This window comes from Pagrus major, chromosome 7 (genome assembly GCF_040436345.1).
Source record: "Pagrus major chromosome 7, Pma_NU_1.0".
Lineage (NCBI taxonomy): Eukaryota > Metazoa > Chordata > Actinopteri > Spariformes > Sparidae > Pagrus > Pagrus major.
Genome location: NC_133221.1, coordinates 9,608,198 through 9,629,278, shown reverse-complemented (window position 1 = coordinate 9,629,278; position 21,081 = coordinate 9,608,198). Strand labels below are relative to the sequence as shown.

Below are 21,081 nucleotides of genomic sequence, written 5' to 3'. Positions count from 1 at the left end.
AGCTTTAAAATTGATTTGATTTCAGTGATTTTTAAAGGTGCACTATGTAGTTTTGGGGTGGAAATTTTAATCAGTAGAGAAAGATCTTCAGTGACCTAACAAACTCTCTGTCTTCATGACTGAATAAACAAACTGACCTTAAAGGGCAACACAATTTCATATTGTTTTACTTTGTTTATATGTGGCGGACCCTGCCACCTTTCTAGCTTCTAACAGAGTTCTGGGGACCTTATTTTCCTCTGAGAACAGCTTGTTTATTCAGCTATGGAAAAAGTAAATATTTCTGAGTTTGTATCATTACCTCATCTCCAAAACTACATATTGCCCCTTTAAATGACTTGGAAGAAAGGACATCTGGCTGTAGATGTTTTGATTTGTTATTCCTGTTTAAATAAAGGTTTCAACAAATCAGGATATTCAACTTTAAATCGTGAAAAGCAGAGAAAAGGCAGCACATCCTGACATTTGGAGCTGGAGACAACACATGTTGGGCACTTTTTGCTTGAAAAATTAAGATTAATTGATCATCAAAATAGTTTTTAATTAAATGAATCATTTTTTTAAAAACTCTAATAAGATTTTGCAACTATTCCACAGGTATATTCAGAGATAAAGGCAGCAATAAACATAATAAACTTTGTTTGTGCCAAAACTCTCTAACTATTTCATGCATATAATCTGTTACACACACCTATACATACAAAATAACAGGTTTTTATCAAAAGACGAAAAAAATTAAGCCACTGTTAATTTAAAAAACAGTCTTTTGACAGTGATTGGAATAAATATTAATAAATATACCACTTACCTGTGCTCAGGTTACTGATAAACATGATGAGCCTCTGCTGAAGCCTCCATTCGGCTCATCATGCACACAAAGCGATGATCTGCAAAAATAGAAAAGTTTGCAGGAAATGTGATCCTCCAGTTTCTCAAGTTTCCTCTGCCTCGGTTCAGAGAGTGAGAGTGAGAAAAAAAAAAAAAAAAAAATCGCGAGACCACCCGCGTGCTGCTGAATAACGCCCCAGCTGACGGAGTTAACGGCTCAATAAAAACCTGCGCTCGGCTTCACACCTCAGCTCCTCTCCCTGGAGCCGCGGTACCTCTCAGGCTGCAGGAGATGTGAGAGATGTGCAGGCTCCTGTGAACACAGTTGGGATCACTCCGATGAGCAAAGCCTGTCAGCTTTTCCTGTCGGGAAAATTAAAACTTAATCAAGACGGAAACATCTGTCTTCCCGGACAATATGCGACCACTTTCATTAGCGCCCTAAGAAGCTTAAAGTGATCAGAGGATTTAAACTGCGCGTGAAGGCCCGGTCCTGTGGTTTGTTGTTTCCTCAGGAGACTGTTTTTTTTTTTTGTTTGTTTTATGTCTTTTTTAAGCTCATATTTGGAAACATGTATTCTGTTTACTCTGTCGCTTTGCCGTGCAGCAGAGGTGAGTTTTCACAGCTGTTAGTTTTGCCTCATAAATATATATTTGCAATTCACTAATTAAGCAAAGCACACCGCTCGGGGGCAAAATGTCAAACTGAGATGTAAATTATTCAATTAGGCCTGGCAGCAAAGTAAAATAATAATTCCCAAAAGCCCTGTGATTCATATTAAAGGGTAGCTCCATCAATTTTACACATTTAAGTGTCTAAGGGAGTACTGCTGTATATGTGGGGAGGGGGAAAAGTAGTATAAGGCCTTTTGTGGCTCCAGAGGAAGCTGCATGTAATCTGATGATTGCCTCCAGTGATGTCACTCACCGGTTAGGTTGCATTGTGGGTAATGTAGGCACCAGGTTTTGCAAAGGAAAGAGAATGTGTGGAATAAAAAAAGGCAGTATCTCTGGCTCTGCTTTACTGTTTTGATCATTTGTTTTCAAACTGTCCATAATGAGTCCAACAGTGTTATAGGAGTGCAATGCTAGAACAGTGGACTGCATTACCCACAATGCAACGAAACTAAGTAAAAACAGTCCACTGCGCTCATATTGAACTTCTATAAGACTAAAAATGTTTTTCCGATTGGGTAAATTCACATGAATGCCCCCTCAAGTCAGAAAAACAGCTCGGAAAGTTGGAGAAAATTTTGGTACACAAGTTGCCAATATTGGCTTAAAGTTAAGAAACTTCTACCATCGTCATTGTGTGGTTTCCTTTTCTCTTCCTCGTCATTCAAATACTGGAAACAGCTGTCGTGGTGTATATACGCTCTGAGCGATACAATGCAAAACAACTTCTTTTTGGCAACCATGTTGCCCACACATCCCGACTTCACGGGCATGAGCACACTAAAGTCGGACATGGGACCATCCAAGGAGCACGTGAATGCAGCATTAGACTCATTTTGGACGGTTTAAAAACAAATAATCAAAATCGGTACAGTAGAAACAGATATTGACTTTTACACTCCACACGTTTTTCTTATTTTTAAATACCCAGCGCCGACATTACCCACGAGGTAACTTAGCATTTGAGTCACATCAGTGGAGGCAATTTCTTACACACAGCTTCTTCTGGAGCCACAAAAGGCTTTATTCTACTTTTATTCACATATACAGCAGAACTCCTCAAGACCTGTACACACTTTAATTTGTTAAATTGGTGGAGCTTCCCTTTAAATGTTTATTTTAATCAGATTTCCTACCAATTCTCGCCTGTTTTAATGGGATATTTTCATGGGTTGTGGGTTTAATCCAGTTGCTTTTAATACCCTTCAAGGATAAACAGTGAGGCTGCCCTGCTGCTCTTAAGTGAAGATGACACAACACGCCTGGTGAAAGAGGCTTCCTCTACAACATAATGATAATAAAAACTTTATTAGAGCACAGTGCACATAATTATTCGCATTTTGATTGACACGGAAATAGTTACGATACAACTCAACACAGGACAAATAAACAATGAAGTAAACAACATTACTGATAGAAAAAACGATGTTGTTAAACGACCGCATTTTCATAGGACAACCAATCCCATCCCACAAGCGAGACGTTACCCATCTTATTTACATCATATCAAATGTGCTACTGCAACATCACAGAAAGCGTGTGATGCAAGACCTAGTTTTGCATTCAGATGCAGTCAATCTGACATCAGTGCTGTGTGTTGTAATGAATGTTCAGGTGGTGAAATTGAGCTTGAAGAGAACCGTCTGGGGCGTAGTGATGTCGGCCACAGCCAGCTCCTGTCCATCAGACAAGCCCAGCTCTGCAGCAGAGGAAAAGAAAACATACGACACGTATGTTATCGTGAATGTCAGCAGATAAAGGTCACTTTGGACGGACTGGAAATTATTTGAGTGCAGCTTGTTATTACCTTTCAAAGTCTTGCAGAGGTTTGGCCTGGTTCGTTCCTCGATGGATTTAACAGACTGGAATGACATTGTAATTATAGTTTCATTTCATATTTTCTGATTAAACACAAACACAATTCAGCATTTTCAAACATTAAATACGGTGTATTACCTGCAAGTACAGCGTCTTATTCTTCCCCTCCAGAGTTGTGGTGATGGCCGGGGATTTCATTTGTCTGGAAAACATTTTTTCAGACAACAATTAGATTCTAATCATTATTTTTTCGGAAATGAGCGTTACATATTATCTTTTCAAGAGTACTCACAGAGAGGCGCTCTCCGTGAGGTACTCTAAAACCTCCTGTAATTTGGCAGAGGGAGGGAACTGGAGATCCTGGGGCACCTGGCTGCAGGCTGAGCAATTTTCCTGCGGGTCAAAGATGACAAAAGAGACAGCTGGTTATTCTCTGTATGGCGGTTAATGGTGGTTACAGCTACGAACAATCAGGGAACAACAAACCTTTCGCTCAGCTTCAAAAGTGTAGGTGTACAGCCCGTCCACGTCATTAAAGACCAGGTAATTATTTAAAGGAATATATGCACTGCAAAACAAAATCTGATGTTTAGTAATGTTCATTTGAAAAAAAAAAAACAGATAATTGGAACAGATAATAACAGATAATTTTTTTTCCACTCTTACCTTGTAGCAATTTTAAAAACCTCTGTGGCACAGGTAGCTATGGAGAACAAAGACAAAATTACAGTAGGTGTAGTTATGTGAATACAATACAAAGTACAATAAATCATTACAAATTAACAAGTCAGTGTGAACGGTATTTTGTTTTGGGTTTTTTGCCTTTTGTCTGAACATATTCAAGTACATTTAGGGCATCTGAACGTGGTCATGTTGGAACTAATTTAATTAATTGTTTGAAATTCTGCACTATAATACTAGAGCTAATTAAACTAACCCGTAATACAAGAACAATGCTGTTTCTTTCAATGTACTCTACATGGATCATCAACTGGCAAAGATGATAACTGTTTGCCTGGAACATGTAGTTTTAGCTATCCTGTTTTAGTCCAGTTTTTAGTTTTAGAGACTTTTTAACATGATTATTGTTTTCAAAAGAGCTGGCTCTTTCAACCAACTCCAAAATTAGCATTAGCTAGCTTGCTAGATGTAGGTGATAAAAGCTGCTTGCAGCAACAATTTTTGCCAGCAAAATAAGCGGTCATTGGTTAGAAATAAGAAGTAATGTTTTAAAAAATACAACACATTTCCAAGTGGCAAATCTGCTCCTGTTATCAGCTAGCTTTACTGGTGTAGTAACAGTAACAGTGACTCACCAAGGGTCCATTTCTTTTTATATTTAAAAGGTCATATATTACATTTTTGTGTAGACAAGAAAAAAAATATTTAAAAACACTTCATCTACAGAGCTTGTAGAAAGGTGCAGAATAAAAGTATCTCTTTCCTTAAAAACCTTATTATGATTGTGAATCAATCATTCTAAAATGTTTGGTCCAAAATGATGTTTCTACCAAGGTTTGTGAGCCAATAGTATAACAGCTCTGAATACCAGCAGCTACTGCCTCAGAAACTTTTGAGCTACCTACCAGCGATAACAGCATTTGTTGATGCCACAGCAGGAATGATCCTCTTCACAACTCCTGTGGCACAAAAAAAAAACCTTGCGTTAAATTCCAGCACACTACTGTACATACTGTGAACAGGACAGCTGCATATTATCATGGTGAGAAATGTATCAGTTCCACCAAAAGAAGAACCAACATCAGCGTTGAATTAATTATATTTTAATTCACATGTTCACCTTGAGTGAGTCTGTACGTGACGCCTGTAATGTTGAACTCTGCAGCTCTTTCCTGGGCTCTTTCAAACACCCACTGGATGTGCTCTGGACTGTCTCCATCTAGGCTGGTATCTAGTAGAGAAGAAGACCCATTATTCAAATAATAAACACGGACGTAAGGTTGATATGACTAGATGTGTTAAAGTACGGACAAAGGATGTGAGTATTTAAGCTTACCTCCAAATGGCTTTTCTTTGGGCCACTGCAAGATTCTGGCATATTCAATGCAATGTTCTGGTAGCCTCGGCATCGATGCAATGGTGCACATGGGGAAATTGATCTGTGAATAATAAGAGTCAAGCATAAATTAATTTATAGGGACACTAGAGGCCATTTCTCTGTTCTGTTATTTTTTTTACTTTGATTTCTGCGTGTTTCAGAAGATATTTGGGTCAAAATAGTCACTGCTGTGCTGGTTTTGCATCTGTCTGTCAATATGTGACCATTTTTCTCTCATTTGCTGGCGCTACTTCTGTTCACTCTGGTAGTTATCACTGCACATGTTTATGACCCGAGTCTTTTCTTTCACCAAATAAACAGCTGCTGCTACAGATGGAAATGTCAAACATCACCTCCTGTGCAACACATATGCTTTCTAAGTTAAACAGCAGATGTCAAAGCTGTTGTAAAGGCTTAATTGGCTGATTAACAATTCTGTCACATCATTCATCCATTAAAGCCGCTGTAAGAGTTTTTATATTTATTATTTCTTAAAATAAGTGATAAAAAGCTGAAATAAAATTGACCTGTGGTGGGTACAGCTCCAATGTGCAGTCGATGCACGCGGTCATGCCTGGCAGAATCACACGAGCGTTTCCCTTGAAGCCCTCTGTTCCTCCATCGATGAGGGGGATGATGGAGCTGGGATCCAGAACTCCATCTTCATAACTCAGCAGAGATATCTAGAGAAATCAACGCCATCATATCATACCACAGATTAGATTTATACAAGGTACAATTTGTAGACAAACTGCGATGCAATAAAGCAAATCAAATCTATCTTTACATACCAGCATCCCGTTCATCCAGCGTCTGGCAATGATGGAGTCCAGTCCGCAGACGATGATGTGGAACTCTGCAAAGAGGAAGAGCATTTTAAAACCTCTGAGGTGCTTCATTGGTAAGCTCTGCTGATGCATAGATCACGTAATGGAAGCACTTACGTCTGTAGAAAGACTCATCGAAGTCTTGGATCTTTTTAAAGTGACTGCATGTTTAAAATAAGGAATAAAATCATGGTCAACATATTCTATACAATGTAAACTAATATAATAGAAAGACACACTTTTTATCTGATGATGTTTTGGCCCTCAGGCTTTCTTTTAGATCAACAACCTTGATCTTTAATAAGGCCTGAGGGTCAAAACACAACATAAACTAAACCTGAGTTGTTTCTTCAACTGTAAAAACTATTGCTGCAAAGGATACGGGACAACTTTACATCCAGGGATACGACTGTTGACGAAGTCGGCAGCCACTTCAGCCTTTGGTCGTCCAACATCTTTGGGTCTAAATGGATGCATAAACACTAATGATACGGCACTGGAGATGCTGAACGTCAGACTTAAATTGCTACGGTACGAGAATCACCTAGAGGACAATTCATTTCACTTGGCAACAGGTACGATGACATGTAATTTATTTTCAACTAAGGGCTATGAGACTATTACATCCTCATCTTTGATTTAAATTATTCAAGGAAATATCATTAAAATGTAGGTAAGTATCTCCACATAAAATAGAGGTCAAACACACCTGAAGAGAAACTGTCTGTTCAGGTTTGACACATCAATTGTGTCCATGTCAACCACATGAATAAGGCGAAATCCAGACAGGGCCTAAAACACAACAAGACTATGTAAGAACTTGTAGAAAGACGCAGTTTGAAGGCATTAATATAACACAGATCAAAGTTATTTCCTACCAGATCTTTGAGGAGTTCGCATCCAAGTCCTCCTGCGCCAATGACCAGAATCTTACATGTTTCCAACAAGAACTGTAAAGACTGAGATGAAAAGACGCCACAATATAAAGATTACAAAATCTACTGGGACTTGAAATATCTGTAACTATAACTGGACAATGTAAGGCTATAGATGTATCACTGTGAAAAGATGCTCTCTGTTTCAATGAAAGTGTTTCTACCTCAGTGCTTGGCTCAAAGTCAGGATGGGTGAACGGGCCGGGTCTCTCCAAAAACTTCCTCACATGATTCCACCGGCCATCCCAGTCGCAACCACCGTCCCTGTGTCCACCATCTACAGCCATTCTGGACACACAACACACCAAGATACACTAAACTTGTACTACTGTAGGTCTTAAATTAGTACACTTCTCCCTACTTATCTTTCTTCTAAAGGAATTTATCCCTTATTTCATTATATATTTTTAATTTTCCAAGTAAGAATTTTCCTGAGAATTGTGTGAAGAAGGCAGTGAAACAAAGCAGTTGCTTAATGAAGAAAACAAACCGCCATTCTGTATTTCATATGCTGTGCTAAAACTGTTAGCCTAACTGTGATTGACCACTGATTAATGGTACGCCATGTTATTTAGCTGAAAATGGCAATAAATCAATATTATATTGTTATCATGATAGGAAAACTATATGTTGTCTTAGGTTCTGGATATCGTTATATCATAATATGTCATACATGGTGTCTTTGCCTGGTTTTAAAGGCTACATGACAGTAAAGTGACTGTGAACAGACTGTTCTACTGTACTCAAAAATCTCATTGTGTTAATGTGTTGTGAAAGTACCAAAAGTCATTTTGTAAGGATATTGAGGGTTTTGATCAAAATATATGATTTTGTCACAAAGTTTTAGCATTTATTAAGTGCTATTGATTGATTGATTCCCAAAATATTAAAATACATATCGCATAATGTGATATAGCATAAACATTATCCATATCACCCAGCTCTAATCTCTATTATTTTCTCAAGATTGTTTTCTTGTTGTCTTTGACAGTCTGCTAGGATAGTGGTTCCCATCCTGGGATAAGGATCTTCATTGGCTGATTTATTTATGCCTAAGCAAACTGGTTTTGTTTTCATGACTGAATAAACTGAATAAACAAACTGTTCTTAAAGGGAAACACAATTTCACACTGCTTTACTTTGTTTATGTTTGGCGGACCCTGCCACTTTTCTAGCTTCCAACAGTGTTCTGGGGACATTATTTTCCCGAGAACAGCTTGTTTATTCAGTTATGGAAAAAAATAAAGATTTCTGATTATTACCTCATTAATATTGTAAATATTCAAATTATGAGTTTGAATTTCTTCTCCCAAACTACACAGTGCCCCTTTAAGTGATGGATCTAAGGAGCCACGATGTGATTACCTCAGTAGAAAATAATATACAAAATTCTTCACCTTTTTTTCTTATTGTCTAACATACAGTAAGAGAAGAAATCACACTTTGATAAAACATCTCCAAACTCCTAGATATGCACTAATTAGACGCACAGTAGAAGTAATTTCTATTGATGTATCGTGGGTTTAAAAGTCAGATTAGGAACCCAGATTAATAACAAAGACAGCTCAGTAACTTCTTATCATATGCTGTCTCTCAATTACATACTATATACTAATTGTTTAAAGTATGCACTACACAGTATACTCGTCTTCACAGAATAGGAAGAAAGAATAAAATAAATTAATATACCTAACTGTTTAAGTCTAACAGGAAATTGTACGACACATGCAGAGGAGCTGTTTCAACCAATATTGTTTCACACCCCTTTTTTTCCAGCTTCACTGGCTGCATTGCATTGTGGGACATTACAGCACACTCATAAGCATAGACGTATGTATGTCTATGCTTATGAGTGTTTACTGGAATGCATTACTAGGCTCGTTTGAATTAACTTTATTGACACTAAGAGCACATTACATTTGAGAACCCTCTCAGGATTAGCATGAATAGGTACACAGCTACAGTGTGCTAGTCATTGCAGGATTGGTGCAATGCAGGGTCTCTGCATTAGGTTTCCCACTGTACGTTGTGTATATGGATGCCTTGTACAAACAGCTAATTGTGTTATTTAGGGTGTCTCCTGTTAAAATCTTTGTTTTCGTGTCTCCTGGCCCAGCAGTCGCTGCTCACAGTGCAACGCAAACCTGCTGCCAGTCAGAGACCTTTATTTAGCATTCGTCACTAACTTCTCAGTCAGGTCCTCTATTCGCCTTCTTTTCTTCTCCCTGGAAGAAGAAAATAAAACGGGGTTCAAGCATGCCGGGTTAGCGACAAAAGGCGAGCGTTTAACTACCATTAAATGGCATTTTCTGTCCATTGAGACTTACGGCTCCTCGGCATCCGCCATACTTTCAGGGTCCCATGTCCTCGATTGTGACTGATGTGTTCCCGAGGATCAAAGCTGCGCAAACAAGTGCCAAGTGCGCATAGAGGGAGAATATATGTTATTGCTCCATCCGAGATGTTGAAATGTCTTTGTAGGATATTTATGCACCATTATTATTGATAATATTGACTGTGATTTAGTAATAATGATAATAAACTTAAACTTATTAAACTTTTTTTTTTACCCTGACCTCTCTTCTCAGTTTTCTGAAAGGAAGTCATACTTTAAATTATTTGTTTGTCCCCCCCCCCCCCAAAAAAAAGCCTTTAATTTACTTGTATGTAAAAGGGCTGTCAGGATATAAATTTTTAATAGGATGATTATCGTGGCCAAAACAATTCACGATAACAATAATATCGCGATTTATATTTTGACATTTTGAAAAAAGAAAGAAGCATGCGCTGGATTATTTACGCGATGTTATAGTATGTCTATTATAAATATTATTTTTTTTAATTTTTTTTTTAACATCAAAATTATTGTTTTAGTACCAGTTATTGCGGCACCCCTAGTTGTAACATCAATCATGTTTATTTGTCAAAGTCAATAACGCCCGTTGTGGTTTCTTTCATTGCCTCCGTTTTTATTCAAATAACTCCCATGGTCTCATTATTTTATTTTTTAGATTACTTTTAATCTGTTAACTCTTCACTAACTATCAGATTAAAAAGTCTCGCTGCGCATTCAACGACGCAAGTCTGAACCCTCGAACACTTCCTCGAAGGATTTGAACCATCGCGAGATTTTGTGCGAGTTTACAATCTCCTCCTCCTCCTCCTTCAAGCTCAGATCGGATCAGCTGACCTGTCAAAATATTACGCAGCGCGTGTGGTGCGTGTGGGTATGTTTGTGTTTGCGTTTGGCTTCACGGCACGTTGAAGACATGGCAACCAAGATGGAGCTGGCACCCCTCAGACCGTGGGATGACTTCTTCCCCGGAACGGACCGGTTCACCAAACCGGAGTTCGGAGATTTAGCAAAGTGGAACAACAGAGTCATCAGTAATTTGATGTACTACCAGACGAATTATTTCGCCTTGGCTCTGGTGGTTTTCCTCATCGTTGGGTAAGTTCTAGCAGCATGCTAACGCAGACAGGCTAGCATCTCCAGGCTCTGTGTTTAATCAGCCTGCATACCTTCGACCCACACCCATCACGACTACGCAGGCTGTTTCTGTGTTAATGGTGGGCATGGTCGTGGCAGCCTGTGAAGCGCTGTAACTCCGTTGTAGCCTCGGGCTTTTAGTCATTTAGCTACCTGGCTCGGCCCCCACCTGATAACAGTTACACACTTCTTTCTAGCTAAATATCTTCGTATTAACGACGACTTTCAGTAAGAACAACGCTGCTTGCTAAACGGTAACGGTAACTTTTCACGCTGCTAGCTTAAAATGTATGCTAGCAGCTGTCAACGTAAACGGAAACGGTCTCTTTATGTTAAAAAATGAACGGGTTACTTAAGGTGAAGTGTTTATGAGAATCACTGATGCTAAATTAAATCTGTGGCTCCTACGGTCATGTAACAGCACTGCTGGTTGGACTTGATTTCGAGTACATCGAGCTAGTTTGATTGTTTTCCGTAAATAGAGGATGATGTAGTGGAAATCATGAGTACAGGCCTGACTGCAAGCGTCTGCCCTCTTATGGTTTACATCAACTTGCCAGGATGTTCACTGTTATTATTGTTGTCGTTACCACCAGTAGGTTGTGCTATTTTTTAAAAAAAAAAACAGACAAAAAAAAACAATGCCATGTATGTAGTCTGTCATTTTTTCATGTTTCAATTTTCAGGTTCCTGAACCCCTTTGGCATGTTTCTGGGAGGAGCTGTGGTGGCCCTGATCTTCATGGGCTCAGTGTGGGCCGGAGAGAACAAGGCCATCGTCAAGAACTTCAAGAAGAAGAACCCCACTCTGTTTGTCATCGGGGTCATGGTCACCAGTTACTTCGTGCTGTCTCTGTTTGGTGGCGTCTTGGTCTTCATCTTTGGAATCACCTTCCCTTTGCTGTGTAAGTGTAGCTTATATGATGCATGCAAAACCCGAATGCGAACATATGATACAAGAGCATAAGAAAGAAAATGTAAAAATCTTAATTTACGAGCATAAACAGAATATAAGGACAAGAAACACACAGTCTAGCCACCAGAACTACTAATTTTCATCCTATAGTACAGAATATTTTGTTGAAGTACTAGTCGTCATCCCTATTGTCACATATTGATACCAAGATATTTGGTCAAAAATATTGTGATATTAGTTTTTTGCCCCGCCCTAGCATTTATGAAGTGATACAGCCTAAAAATATCTCAATATTATTTTTATTATTGCCCAGTTCTAGTCCCAGTTCTATCTTTGAAGTTCATGCAGTATAGAGAGCCCTAGAAAAATCCCACAATCAAATGAAAATAGTCGCTTCCATGTGCACTAATTTATGTTAAAAATCCCACAATGCAGTGTGTCACATTTAATATATGTGGACATAAAAGACAGATTTAAGGTAGGACACTTGACAAGAATTATATATTTCATGTCGAACACCTGGTGAATTTTGTTATGGTCCAGACACCATCATGTTTTGTAGCACAATGAGATTGGGGTTGTCTAAAGTGGTTAGAGAATAGCATCTGGTTACCATGGAGATGACTGAAACATTTAAAAGCCTAAATTGAAAACGTGTCCATGCTCCTTATTATCCGTCCAGCAACACTCAGTGTCCATCACCCTACCATGAATCAGGCTTTTTTCCACATGACTCTACACTTCACTCTACTCAGTGCTGACTCACAGTGATGATGAGTCAAATAAGGGCGCAAATCTGAATTTAATGCCCGCTATAGAATAACTTATTGACTTTGTCATTATATAGGGAGTGGTGTTTATCTGTTCCTGAAAAGGATTAGGGCCATATGAAAATTTTAATTGAGCTATACAGACTTTTTTTCCCATGCTGGTGATGTCATGATCCGCCCAACCCTTCTTCTTGGCAAGTCATGCATTTGCCAACCTGGGAAAAAAAAAATTACATATAGTACTCTGAGCTGAATCTTTTAGGATATAAAATCTAGAATTTTGATTAACTCAGTAATCTCACTTTCTTAATATGAATTAGTAATAATTTAGTGAAAACTTTCCAGCCATTTCAGTTATGTTGCTTTTACTTAAGGGTGAACTCTGCTCAGATTTCATCAGATGGGTTTTTTGTTACCATATGAATCTGGAATGTCAGTCACATAATGCTATTGTTCTAAGGTGTTTTCTTTGTTTTCCTTTTTGTTAAACTGCATCTTCCAAAATCAATAATGAACAACCAAGCTTAACTTTGTTCTGTTTAGTAGAAATGTTTCTGCCAATGTTGTTCTGACCTCACCTGTTGGCGCTCCACCTGGTAAATGAAAGCCGTGTACATTACATAACAGAACACGGGGAAATTAAGCTGTCAGTCATTTTTGGTAGCTTCCTTTTCATTTCCAACTAGTCACACTCCCACTGGCAATTTAAGGGCTCGGCCCTTGTTTATTAGATTTAGTCATCAAACACACATTGTTTTCTGTGTCTGTCATTTTGACACAAAAATGCAAAAGATCTGCCAATTATATTTATTCTCACTTAAAACTATTTACATTTTAAACATCAGATTTAGTGTCTTTATAGATTTACTGTTTGCTCCACTCTCATTTGAAGTTAACTTGTGTTCTCTACAGTATATTGCAAACACTTGTTGGCTTTACTCTGAAAACTTCTAAAGGGGGCTGGTGAGTCACTCAGGGATGCATTTCTGAGGGTTTTCTGTGAACGAGTTTTTCCAAACTCTCTCACTCTGACTCACTGTAGGGATTGAACAGCACGTACAGAATCACTGATGCGTATTCGGTCATGACACAGGTTGTAAAATAAAGTCAGGGCGAGCTATGACGTCGTTGAGAGGTATAGTTTTGTGTCTGCTACAGTTCTCTGAATACATTTCGAGTCAGACCGTCAGCAGAGTGGTTTAGATAATTGATGGGTTGGATCGTTAGAGCAAATGTAGCAGCTCTAACATCATGGGGGATAGATGAGACAGTTTGATCGCTTCCCAGGAGGCTTGCCCGCTGCCGGCTGTGTTGACGGGTTGCTATGGGTTGTTGATTTGGACAGAACTACATTTACTGGCTGATGTAATGCGTTCAGTATCTGCTTGACATGGGAATAAAAGATATGCCACTCCTTACACCTGCTTCAAAGTCTGAGTTGCACCAGTATCACATTATGTTTTCCGAGATGTACTCCAAATGAAAAGTTTATATCAAGTTTAAGGCACTAAAATGTAGTTTTTTTTTTCATTAAATGAGAAAATTATTAATAACTTGCTGATGTTTTTCCTGTAGTAATGTTGATCCATGCTTCTCTGAGACTGCGCAACATGAAGAACAGACTGGAGAACAAGATTGAGGGTGTTGGGCTGAAGAAGACCCCCATGGGCGTCATCATGGACCTCCTGGATCAGCAGGAGGAGAAAATGAACAAGATTCAGGATTTCATTGAAAGCAAACTGAACAAGGAATAAGGAGTTTATCCAGCAGTGTGCCAAGGAAAAATGAGTGTCATACAGTATGGATTAAAATTTCCATCGCATCGCCCCATGTGTCAGGTTTTTATATGTTAAGTTACGCTTGTTTTTGTTTCCTTTTGTATTCCTCCTTTGTATCCATTTTGGTTTGCTTTATTTTCTTACTTTTGTGTTAGTTAACACAGTGTACAGATGGAAAATAACACTTTAACAAGATTTGCACAATCACAGCATGGATTGGATGTTTGAAGGTATTGGGCAATTCAAGTTACCAAAGGTCTGACCATTCCCGTGTCAAAAAATATTCCAAAAACAAATCATTTCCCATGTCGATAACGCACTTTGTTCCACGTGACGACTGAATATTTATTTCAGCAAAGTAAAACAAAACGTCTAAACATAACATCTGATGCAGTTGTTAGATGCCGATTGTATTTGTTCTTAAAGAAGAAATCAGATTATCTCAGTTTGCTACCTCAAAACAAGCATATTTCATTTTGTTCTCACCGAGTAAAACCACATTCCCGACACCCAGTGAACTGTTAACTGCTTATTAGACAGCAATAACTCCATCTTGTCACTTCAGGAGCTGTATGAATACTGATCGGAGACCAGTTTGCTTCTTGTGGAGATATAGTTTTATGGCCTGATTTAATGAAACTTGAGTTAAACTATTCCTATTCTCATACAGTTCCTGACCATACAGGCTGGCCTGAGTGTATCCCTTCTGATCACAGCTATGCAATGTTGAAAAAAATGAATGGCAAGTGCAGCTTTATTGGTTGAATATTATGCCATGATATGTACATGTTTGTTGTTATTTCTGATGTGTCTTTTATCATAATATAGCATGCAGAAATGTGCAATGGCTGCAGGATACGAAGTACATACTTCTGGCAATGAGACAAAAATAGTTGATTAAATTATTAACTTTAATTCATTGATGTGCTATTTTCCACGTCGTCTGTTGGAATCAAATCCCTTTTCCTTATTAGAAGAAATCAAAATTGAATCACCTGTAATGTCAGTGATCATTTTCTACTGCTACTCCTGATAGTAAGAGCTGTTGTTTCCTGTTGTTTCTCACAAATGCACATTGATGGCAGTTTGTGCATGCTAACTTCACAAATGGCAGTTCAGAGAGATCGTTTGTTATATGGATGCTATATCATAATGTTTTCATGTGACTTTTCATTCTTGAAAAGTGATTAAATCACAGAACTTGAAGAAAACATGGCTGTCCTCGATACAAAAATAAATAAAGATAACCTGATTTATGTTGCAGTCTTTTTTCAATTGAGTTTCAGTGCCAGTATATAGCTAAATGCATTTATCACAGTTGAGTTGTTCTTGCCTGTGAAACAAAGTTGTGAATTGTAGACACTTGCTGAAGCAAAAGAAAGGTTATAACACTATTGAGAAGTAAACTAATTATCCACCACCACCATCCGTACCACCCCTTATAAAAAAAACAAGATAGTAGAATTTGTTGTTTTTCAAATCTTTTCCCCTAAAAATCAGAAAAAAGCATAAGTCACCTGGGAGTACTATAATGATTCACTTGGGATCGATTTAGTTTGACACTGATAGCGCTGATACACAGCATTTCATTTTGATAACAAACAGTGAGGCAGAGAAGGAAAACCCCGAGCAGAGTGGAAGAGTTTTTATAGCAAAATGCAAATTTATGGAACCGGTTTGCTCCAAGCTGCAAACAAAGTACTCTAAAAATCAACTTTATAGCACAAATTTCCAAGTCTGTTCCACTATACAAAAGTCCTCTGCAGACATAATATTTTAAACCGTGCTCTGTGTTTTAGAGATAGCGAATGATGAAATAGGCAAGACATTTTAATGTAGAAAGACATTCCTTTATTTCTAAAGACAACAGCCACAATTAAGTGAGAGAAACACACAAGAGTGGAACAACAACTTGCTAATATTATGATGTGTAATGAAAGCACAGCTCACTTGTTTTGCAAAGTTCATTTGTTCATTGTTGAAGGTTTTATCGTGACTAATCTCAAATATGTGTAAAATAAATAGACAGTATGAAGAAAGCAAACAGGTGGTGAAAGTTGCGGCTTCAGAAGAGACTCGTTTCACTTGATTCCAGGACTTTAGGGAGCGGCACCTGCAAGCAGCGACAAAGGAAATAATGAAAAGATGACTTGGATTTCTGTAGAAGATGTGCACAGGGTGCAGGGTGTAACGTCGTTATAGATTATACTAGAAGACCTTCTCAACTGTAAAGCAGCACAAGATATTTTAATACATTCTCACTAGATGACTTCTCTTCTGTTTTGAGAGCTTGAACACTGTCAACAGAACCCTAGTTTTATCGATTACAAAATCCAACTTGTCGAATGCTATGGGTACTTTTTAAAGGGGAATTCCAGCATTTTTGAAACATGGGCCTTATAGCAACATGATTTGGTGTGTAAATGATTCAAACTTACAAAAGTTTTGGAATAGCTCCAGTGGATCGTCTCAGCTGGTGACCGTGACGCAGATGCAAAGTCTGCAACGTAATCCTTTGGGGTAACTCAGACCGCCAAAGTTGCGTCCACTTACATTGCTTGTTTTTTCCACTGTGTCTGACAACATTAGATAAACGATATCTACAGAGTTAGACCTTATTGTTAAGTAATCAGATCCATTTTGTAAACAAAAACTTGTTCATGAAAGGAACTGCCAGCAAGAATTTATTTCATGGCCGACTATTTAACTGAATATGACAATCTATTTGAGGTAACATGTCACCTCGCTAGATTCCAGAGTGAGATTTCTTCTTGAACGAGGCTTGTTTTCCTGGTTACAGAAAGGAATTATTATTGAATAATCTCCATAGGAATCGTTTCTGTAACTTTGTCAGAGACTTCGACTAATAACTTCAGCCTGTCTGTAGCAAAAACAAGCACTTTTAATGGTCGTAACATTGACGGTCGTTGATGCCCAAAAGGATGACGTTGTGACCATGTTGCGGCTGCCAATGAAGGCGGTCTACTGGACCGATTCCTAAACTCTTGGTAAGTATGAATCACTTACACACCAAAACATTTAAAGATAGGGTCCAGGTTTAAAAGTACTGGATTCCCCTTTAACACACGGTACCAACTTGAGTGGTCCCATCGTACAAATTCTTGGATACTCACCGATTTCAGATAGGCCACATTGCTCTGTTTGATCTCTTTTAGGAGATGATCCCGGGGTGTGAGATCAACCTTTGGCGGCACTCGTCTACGAGGGATGGGCTTCAAAGTCTTAATGACGTCGCTCAGGTTCGGTCTTTCGTCTGTCGTCTCTTCACTGCCTGCGTCCCTCACTTTGGGAGTCTTCCTCAGTTGGAAACCTGCCCTCTCTGGTCTTCTGTTATCCCTCGGGTCCAGATCCAGAAAAGGGTCGCGCTTCTTTGGAGTCCTCTTCAACTGGACGTCCCTTAATGGGTTTGCTGGTTCGGCACTGGATTGTTTGGGTGCGCTTTTGCGTTTGAACTGCTTCTGAGGCTCTGGGCGTTCTTCCTCCTGGTGTGTTTCGGGTACAGTGCTCAGTTTTGTCGAGGGTGGGACGAGCCCATGCTCCTGCAGGAGTTCTAGAGGCGGTATGTACCCGAGCATCTCAAGTAAACCGGGAGGCAGGTTTAGACTGGTCTCATACATCTGCATCAGCTCCCTCTGCTCCTTCAGTTGCTGGTGCTTCGTCTCCTCCTTCCTCAGCTGCCTCTGCCGGTCAAGATTCCTCGTTAAAAGATTGGTCACCACCATCCTGGGCCCTGGCAGCTCAAAGTGGTAGCCCATCTTCAGGAGGGTGTTGTTGGCCTTGAGCAGGCGTGAGATCTCCATCTCCGCGTGGTGACCCAACATGTGCCTCTGGTTGTGAAAACGCAGCTCTGTGAGAGTCTCGTTGAACTGGAGGCAGCGGATGATGGCGACGATGCCCTTCCCCGTTACAAAGTTGGACTCGATGTTCAAAGTCGTGATGCTGCGATTCTCTCGTAACATGTTGGCCAGATTGAACGCAATGTTCTCATCGACGCCGGTGTTGGCTATACTGAAGGTTTTCACATGCTTGTTCTTCTTCAAGGCGTTGACGTAGTCCAACAGCATCTCTTTGGGAATGTTTTCTATGTTGTTGAGGTTCACATCGGTGATAGACGGGTTGTTTTTGCGGATTTTGTCGAGTGTCGAATCCAAGTTTGTCTCATTTCCTGAAGGTCTTGATGTCATTTTTACATTGTTGAGTGCCAGCTTTGGAATTTTTAATTTGTTAATTATCCGCTCTTCTTTCGGCGGGTGCCAATCATTGGTTTCTTTTATCTCTGGCTCCTCTGGAGCCTCTTTAGGATGCAGAGAGTCAGTGTTTTTAATTTCCTCTTTCTCTTCAACTTGTGATGTGCTCTGTTCTGGGGCTGGGCTCTCACTCTTCTCCTTTGTATCTGAAGAAGGCTGATTGTCATCTGTCTGGTTTTCTGGGACCTTTTCAGTGTTGTTTTCTGGGACTTTTTCAGTGTTGTTTTCTGGGACTTTTTCTGTGTTGTTGTCCGGAGGCTCCAAATGTTTGTCTGTATTTTTATCTTTGTCTGTGTTCACATGTGATGGTGTCTCTTTCTCAGCTTTCACGTCCACCTCTTTGTCCGTTTCATCAACCTCTTCGATGATTTCCTCGATGATTTCCTCAATAATTTCCTCACCATCCGTACCATCTACAGCCTCTTCCTCAATAATTTCCTCTATCACTTCATACACTTCGTATTCTCCGTCTTTTGTTTTTTCTTCTCTTTCTTTACTTTCAGCTTCCTCCCTCAAAGTTTTCTGATGACAACAACAAATCAGACCAAGGTTATTCCACTGTGCTATTCCAAACACTACTTTAACTTTTCATTCTGCCTGTAACATTTCAGAATTCTAGGTTTTATTGTTTCTAATTGATCTGTACAAGAACTTTTTAGAGTTTCACCTCTTACCTCGCTGGGCAGCAGAGTAGCAGGCACTCTTTCTTCCTCAAGCATACGTTTGGACTCTTTCTCCCAGTAGAGGTAATCAACCAGGGATCTGTGATCAAACGACCCTGTCGGAGGCTTCTCCGTCTGGTCCTTCTGTCTCTGTCCGACCGGTACACTCTCATCTGGGGCAATAATAACATCCATCTCACTCTGGAGCTCCTTCAGCTCCTCGGGTGAAAGCATTGCAAGGATTTCATCCTCATCAATGTCCTCTTCGTTGAGATCCTCAAGGTCTCTAATGTCTGACATGTTTGCGTTGTGTAGCTTCTTCTTTTTTTTCTTGCTGATATCAAAAGGAAGGATAACTTCTGTCTAATCTATGACTCAGGACGGATCAAACTGCCTCCAACCTCTACTGCAGCCACAAACCGTTTGCTCCTGCCTCATGTGGAGTCTAAAATTAAACCCTGTGAATTGCATGGAAGATATTTAAGGTACAAGCAGGGGAAAGACAAGCTCACATTCTTCTTTCAGCCCCTGCTCCCAGCTGGCCCGGTCGTCAGGATCTTTTTGGATGACAGTTGCTTCAGGCAAAGGAAAGTGCTGGACTGACAGCAGCAGGTGGAGCGTTTTCACAGGGCTGGCAGGGGCGTTCAGGGGCGGTTAAGTCTGTACTGCACACACAGCTCCTCCCCATCGCCCAGAGCTTTATAGAAGATATAGCCACTAAAGTGTTGCACAATAAAAACATGAGTAGGCTAGAACAGCTAGTGTAATTAGAGAAATGGATATGAACAGTTGAAGGGAAGACATTACTTCTGTCTGACTTTTTTTTAGATCATTACTCAAAGCACAGTCTGATACACAGACAACTGGGCCCAGAGAATTCACAGTTTATTTATATAGGAAATAAAAAACCTCATCAGAACCATGTGACATTTCGGGAAATATGCTTATTCACCAAGGCTGAAGCCAAGGAGTAAACATTGTGGATGCGGAAATCTGCTGACGGGTGTCCTATTTAAAATATTTTAAAGTTCATTGACATAGCTAGCTAACAATAGCATTCAGCCACTTCCTAGCTAACATTACCATTTGATTACATCCACTTACTGGCTTAGATAAATATGTCCGAGATGTGCGTTGATATTTTAGAATTAATTCAGACCTTTCCTATCGTATCGTGTAACAGCTGACACTATCAAACAATAACGTGGGCGAGGAAGTGGTCGAATGCTAATGTTAGCTGTTGTCTAACGTGAGCTAATGTGTTGTTTACCTTGTAATATGGCCGGGTGTCCCTTTGGATTTCATATTTCCTGGACAGATATAAGAGTGGTGTTGATCATCTCATTTAACAGCTCAGCAAGAAATCAAACGCTCGTAAGCATATTTCCCAAAATGTGTAACTCAAGCCTCTCAAAAAACAACAGCCGTTTATGTGTCACACATGTATTTATTCACATCCTTGTTCCCAGTGGAAAATATGTTATGACAACATCTAACAACATATAACTACACACTGACTGTACACATGTGTGAGAAAACAACCAACGAGACATGAATATGGTTTTCACGGCAGTGGTCTTCTGTTAATATAAAAAGAAGGTCTTATAAAATAAAAAATAAAAAAAACAATCGATCTTACCATGCATCTTAAAACACATCACGGCACCAAACAAATGTTTCCTATAAACAATATTGACATGATACATTCTGATTCAAAGATTAAAGAAAGGAAGAAATGGAAAATTCATTGAAGTCTGCTCTAATGATCACTTCAGTTCATGTCATTGTGAACATGTTCAGGCTTTGGATGGATGTAATATTTAAGACTATTTTTTTATCATACTTATCGAGATGAACGTGGTGAAAGTCATTTTTATTCTATAACCTACTGTTTTTATAAGGCAGTAGCTAGTTCCTGTTAAAATACACAGAGTTCGGTAAAAACACGTTGCCTCTTTTTGTCTTCTTTAAAACACAGTCGGGTTTGAATCCAGTGTGCTTGTGCAACATCTTTAAGTGTTCTTGACACATTCTCATCTGCCTGTACAATTCATCC

The 21,081-nt window shown here is 39.3% G+C and overlaps 3 protein-coding genes across 4 annotated transcripts; 1 reads left to right on the top strand and 2 right to left on the bottom strand.

Moving 5' to 3' along the window:
- Positions 1-2,792: 2,792 nt before the first annotated feature.
- Positions 2,793-9,537, bottom strand: LOC141000409 (NEDD8-activating enzyme E1 catalytic subunit-like). Of its 2 annotated transcripts, XM_073471137.1 has the most exons (18): positions 9,470-9,537; positions 9,329-9,367; positions 7,307-7,430; positions 7,086-7,166; positions 6,917-6,999; positions 6,590-6,670; positions 6,325-6,368; positions 6,172-6,236; positions 5,908-6,063; positions 5,339-5,441; positions 5,123-5,233; positions 4,908-4,961; positions 3,988-4,024; positions 3,808-3,889; positions 3,614-3,714; positions 3,460-3,523; positions 3,311-3,365; positions 2,793-3,202 (listed from the first exon to the last, which is right to left on the bottom strand). In XM_073471137.1, the coding sequence occupies exons 1-18, from the start codon at positions 9,487-9,489 to the stop codon at positions 3,114-3,116; spliced, it is 1,389 nt and encodes a 462-aa protein (XP_073327238.1). In that variant the 5' UTR covers positions 9,490-9,537; the 3' UTR covers positions 2,793-3,113. The 2 variants fall into 2 exon arrangements, with proteins under 2 accessions (XP_073327238.1, XP_073327239.1); XM_073471138.1 differs by lacking the exon at positions 9,470-9,537 and having other exon boundaries at positions 9,305-9,346.
- Positions 9,538-10,308: 771 nt separating this feature from the next.
- On the top strand, positions 10,309-15,347 carry LOC141000149 (PRA1 family protein 3-like). Its single transcript, XM_073470781.1, has 3 exons — positions 10,309-10,593; positions 11,319-11,536; positions 13,893-15,347. Exons 1-3 carry the CDS (start codon positions 10,412-10,414, stop codon positions 14,069-14,071), a joined length of 579 nt encoding a protein of 192 aa, XP_073326882.1. The 5' UTR covers positions 10,309-10,411; the 3' UTR covers positions 14,072-15,347.
- Positions 15,348-15,931: 584 nt separating this feature from the next.
- lmod3 (leiomodin 3 (fetal)) lies at positions 15,932-19,447 on the bottom strand. The gene is made up of 3 exons (XM_073470872.1): positions 19,038-19,447; positions 17,230-18,885; positions 15,932-16,208 (listed from the first exon to the last, which is right to left on the bottom strand). The coding sequence occupies exons 1-3, from the start codon at positions 19,323-19,325 to the stop codon at positions 16,161-16,163; spliced, it is 1,992 nt and encodes a 663-aa protein (XP_073326973.1). The 5' UTR covers positions 19,326-19,447; the 3' UTR covers positions 15,932-16,160.
- Between the last annotated feature and the right edge of the window lie 1,634 nt (positions 19,448-21,081).

What these genes read in the sequence shown, in the direction of transcription:
- LOC141000409 (XM_073471137.1), bottom strand. Translation starts at nt 9,489, where the DNA reads ATGGCGGATGCCGAGGAGCC. An exon ending in GCGAACTCCTCAAAGATCTG is followed by an intron (nt 7,000 to 7,085) that starts GTAGGAAATAAC and finishes GTTGTGTTTTAG; the next exon opens with GCCCTGTCTGGATTTCGCCT. An exon ending in CCTGGATGTAAAGTTGTCCC is followed by an intron (nt 6,369 to 6,589) that starts GTATCCTTTGCA and finishes TTAAACATGCAG; the next exon opens with TCACTTTAAAAAGATCCAAG.
- LOC141000149 (XM_073470781.1), top strand. Translation starts at nt 10,412, where the DNA reads ATGGCAACCAAGATGGAGCTGGCACCCCTCAGACCGTGGGATGACTTC. An exon ending in GTGGTTTTCCTCATCGTTGG is followed by an intron (nt 10,594 to 11,318) that starts GTAAGTTCTAGC and finishes TTCAATTTTCAG; the next exon opens with GTTCCTGAACCCCTTTGGCA. An exon ending in AATCACCTTCCCTTTGCTGT is followed by an intron (nt 11,537 to 13,892) that starts GTAAGTGTAGCT and finishes TTTTTCCTGTAG; the next exon opens with TAATGTTGATCCATGCTTCT.
- lmod3 (XM_073470872.1), bottom strand. Translation starts at nt 19,325, where the DNA reads ATGTCAGACATTAGAGACCTTGAGGATCTCAACGAAGAGGACATTGAT. An exon ending in CTACTCTGCTGCCCAGCGAG is followed by an intron (nt 18,886 to 19,037) that starts GTAAGAGGTGAA and finishes TGTTGTCATCAG; the next exon opens with AAAACTTTGAGGGAGGAAGC. An exon ending in ATGTGGCCTATCTGAAATCG is followed by an intron (nt 16,209 to 17,229) that starts GTGAGTATCCAA and finishes CGCTGCTTGCAG; the next exon opens with GTGCCGCTCCCTAAAGTCCT.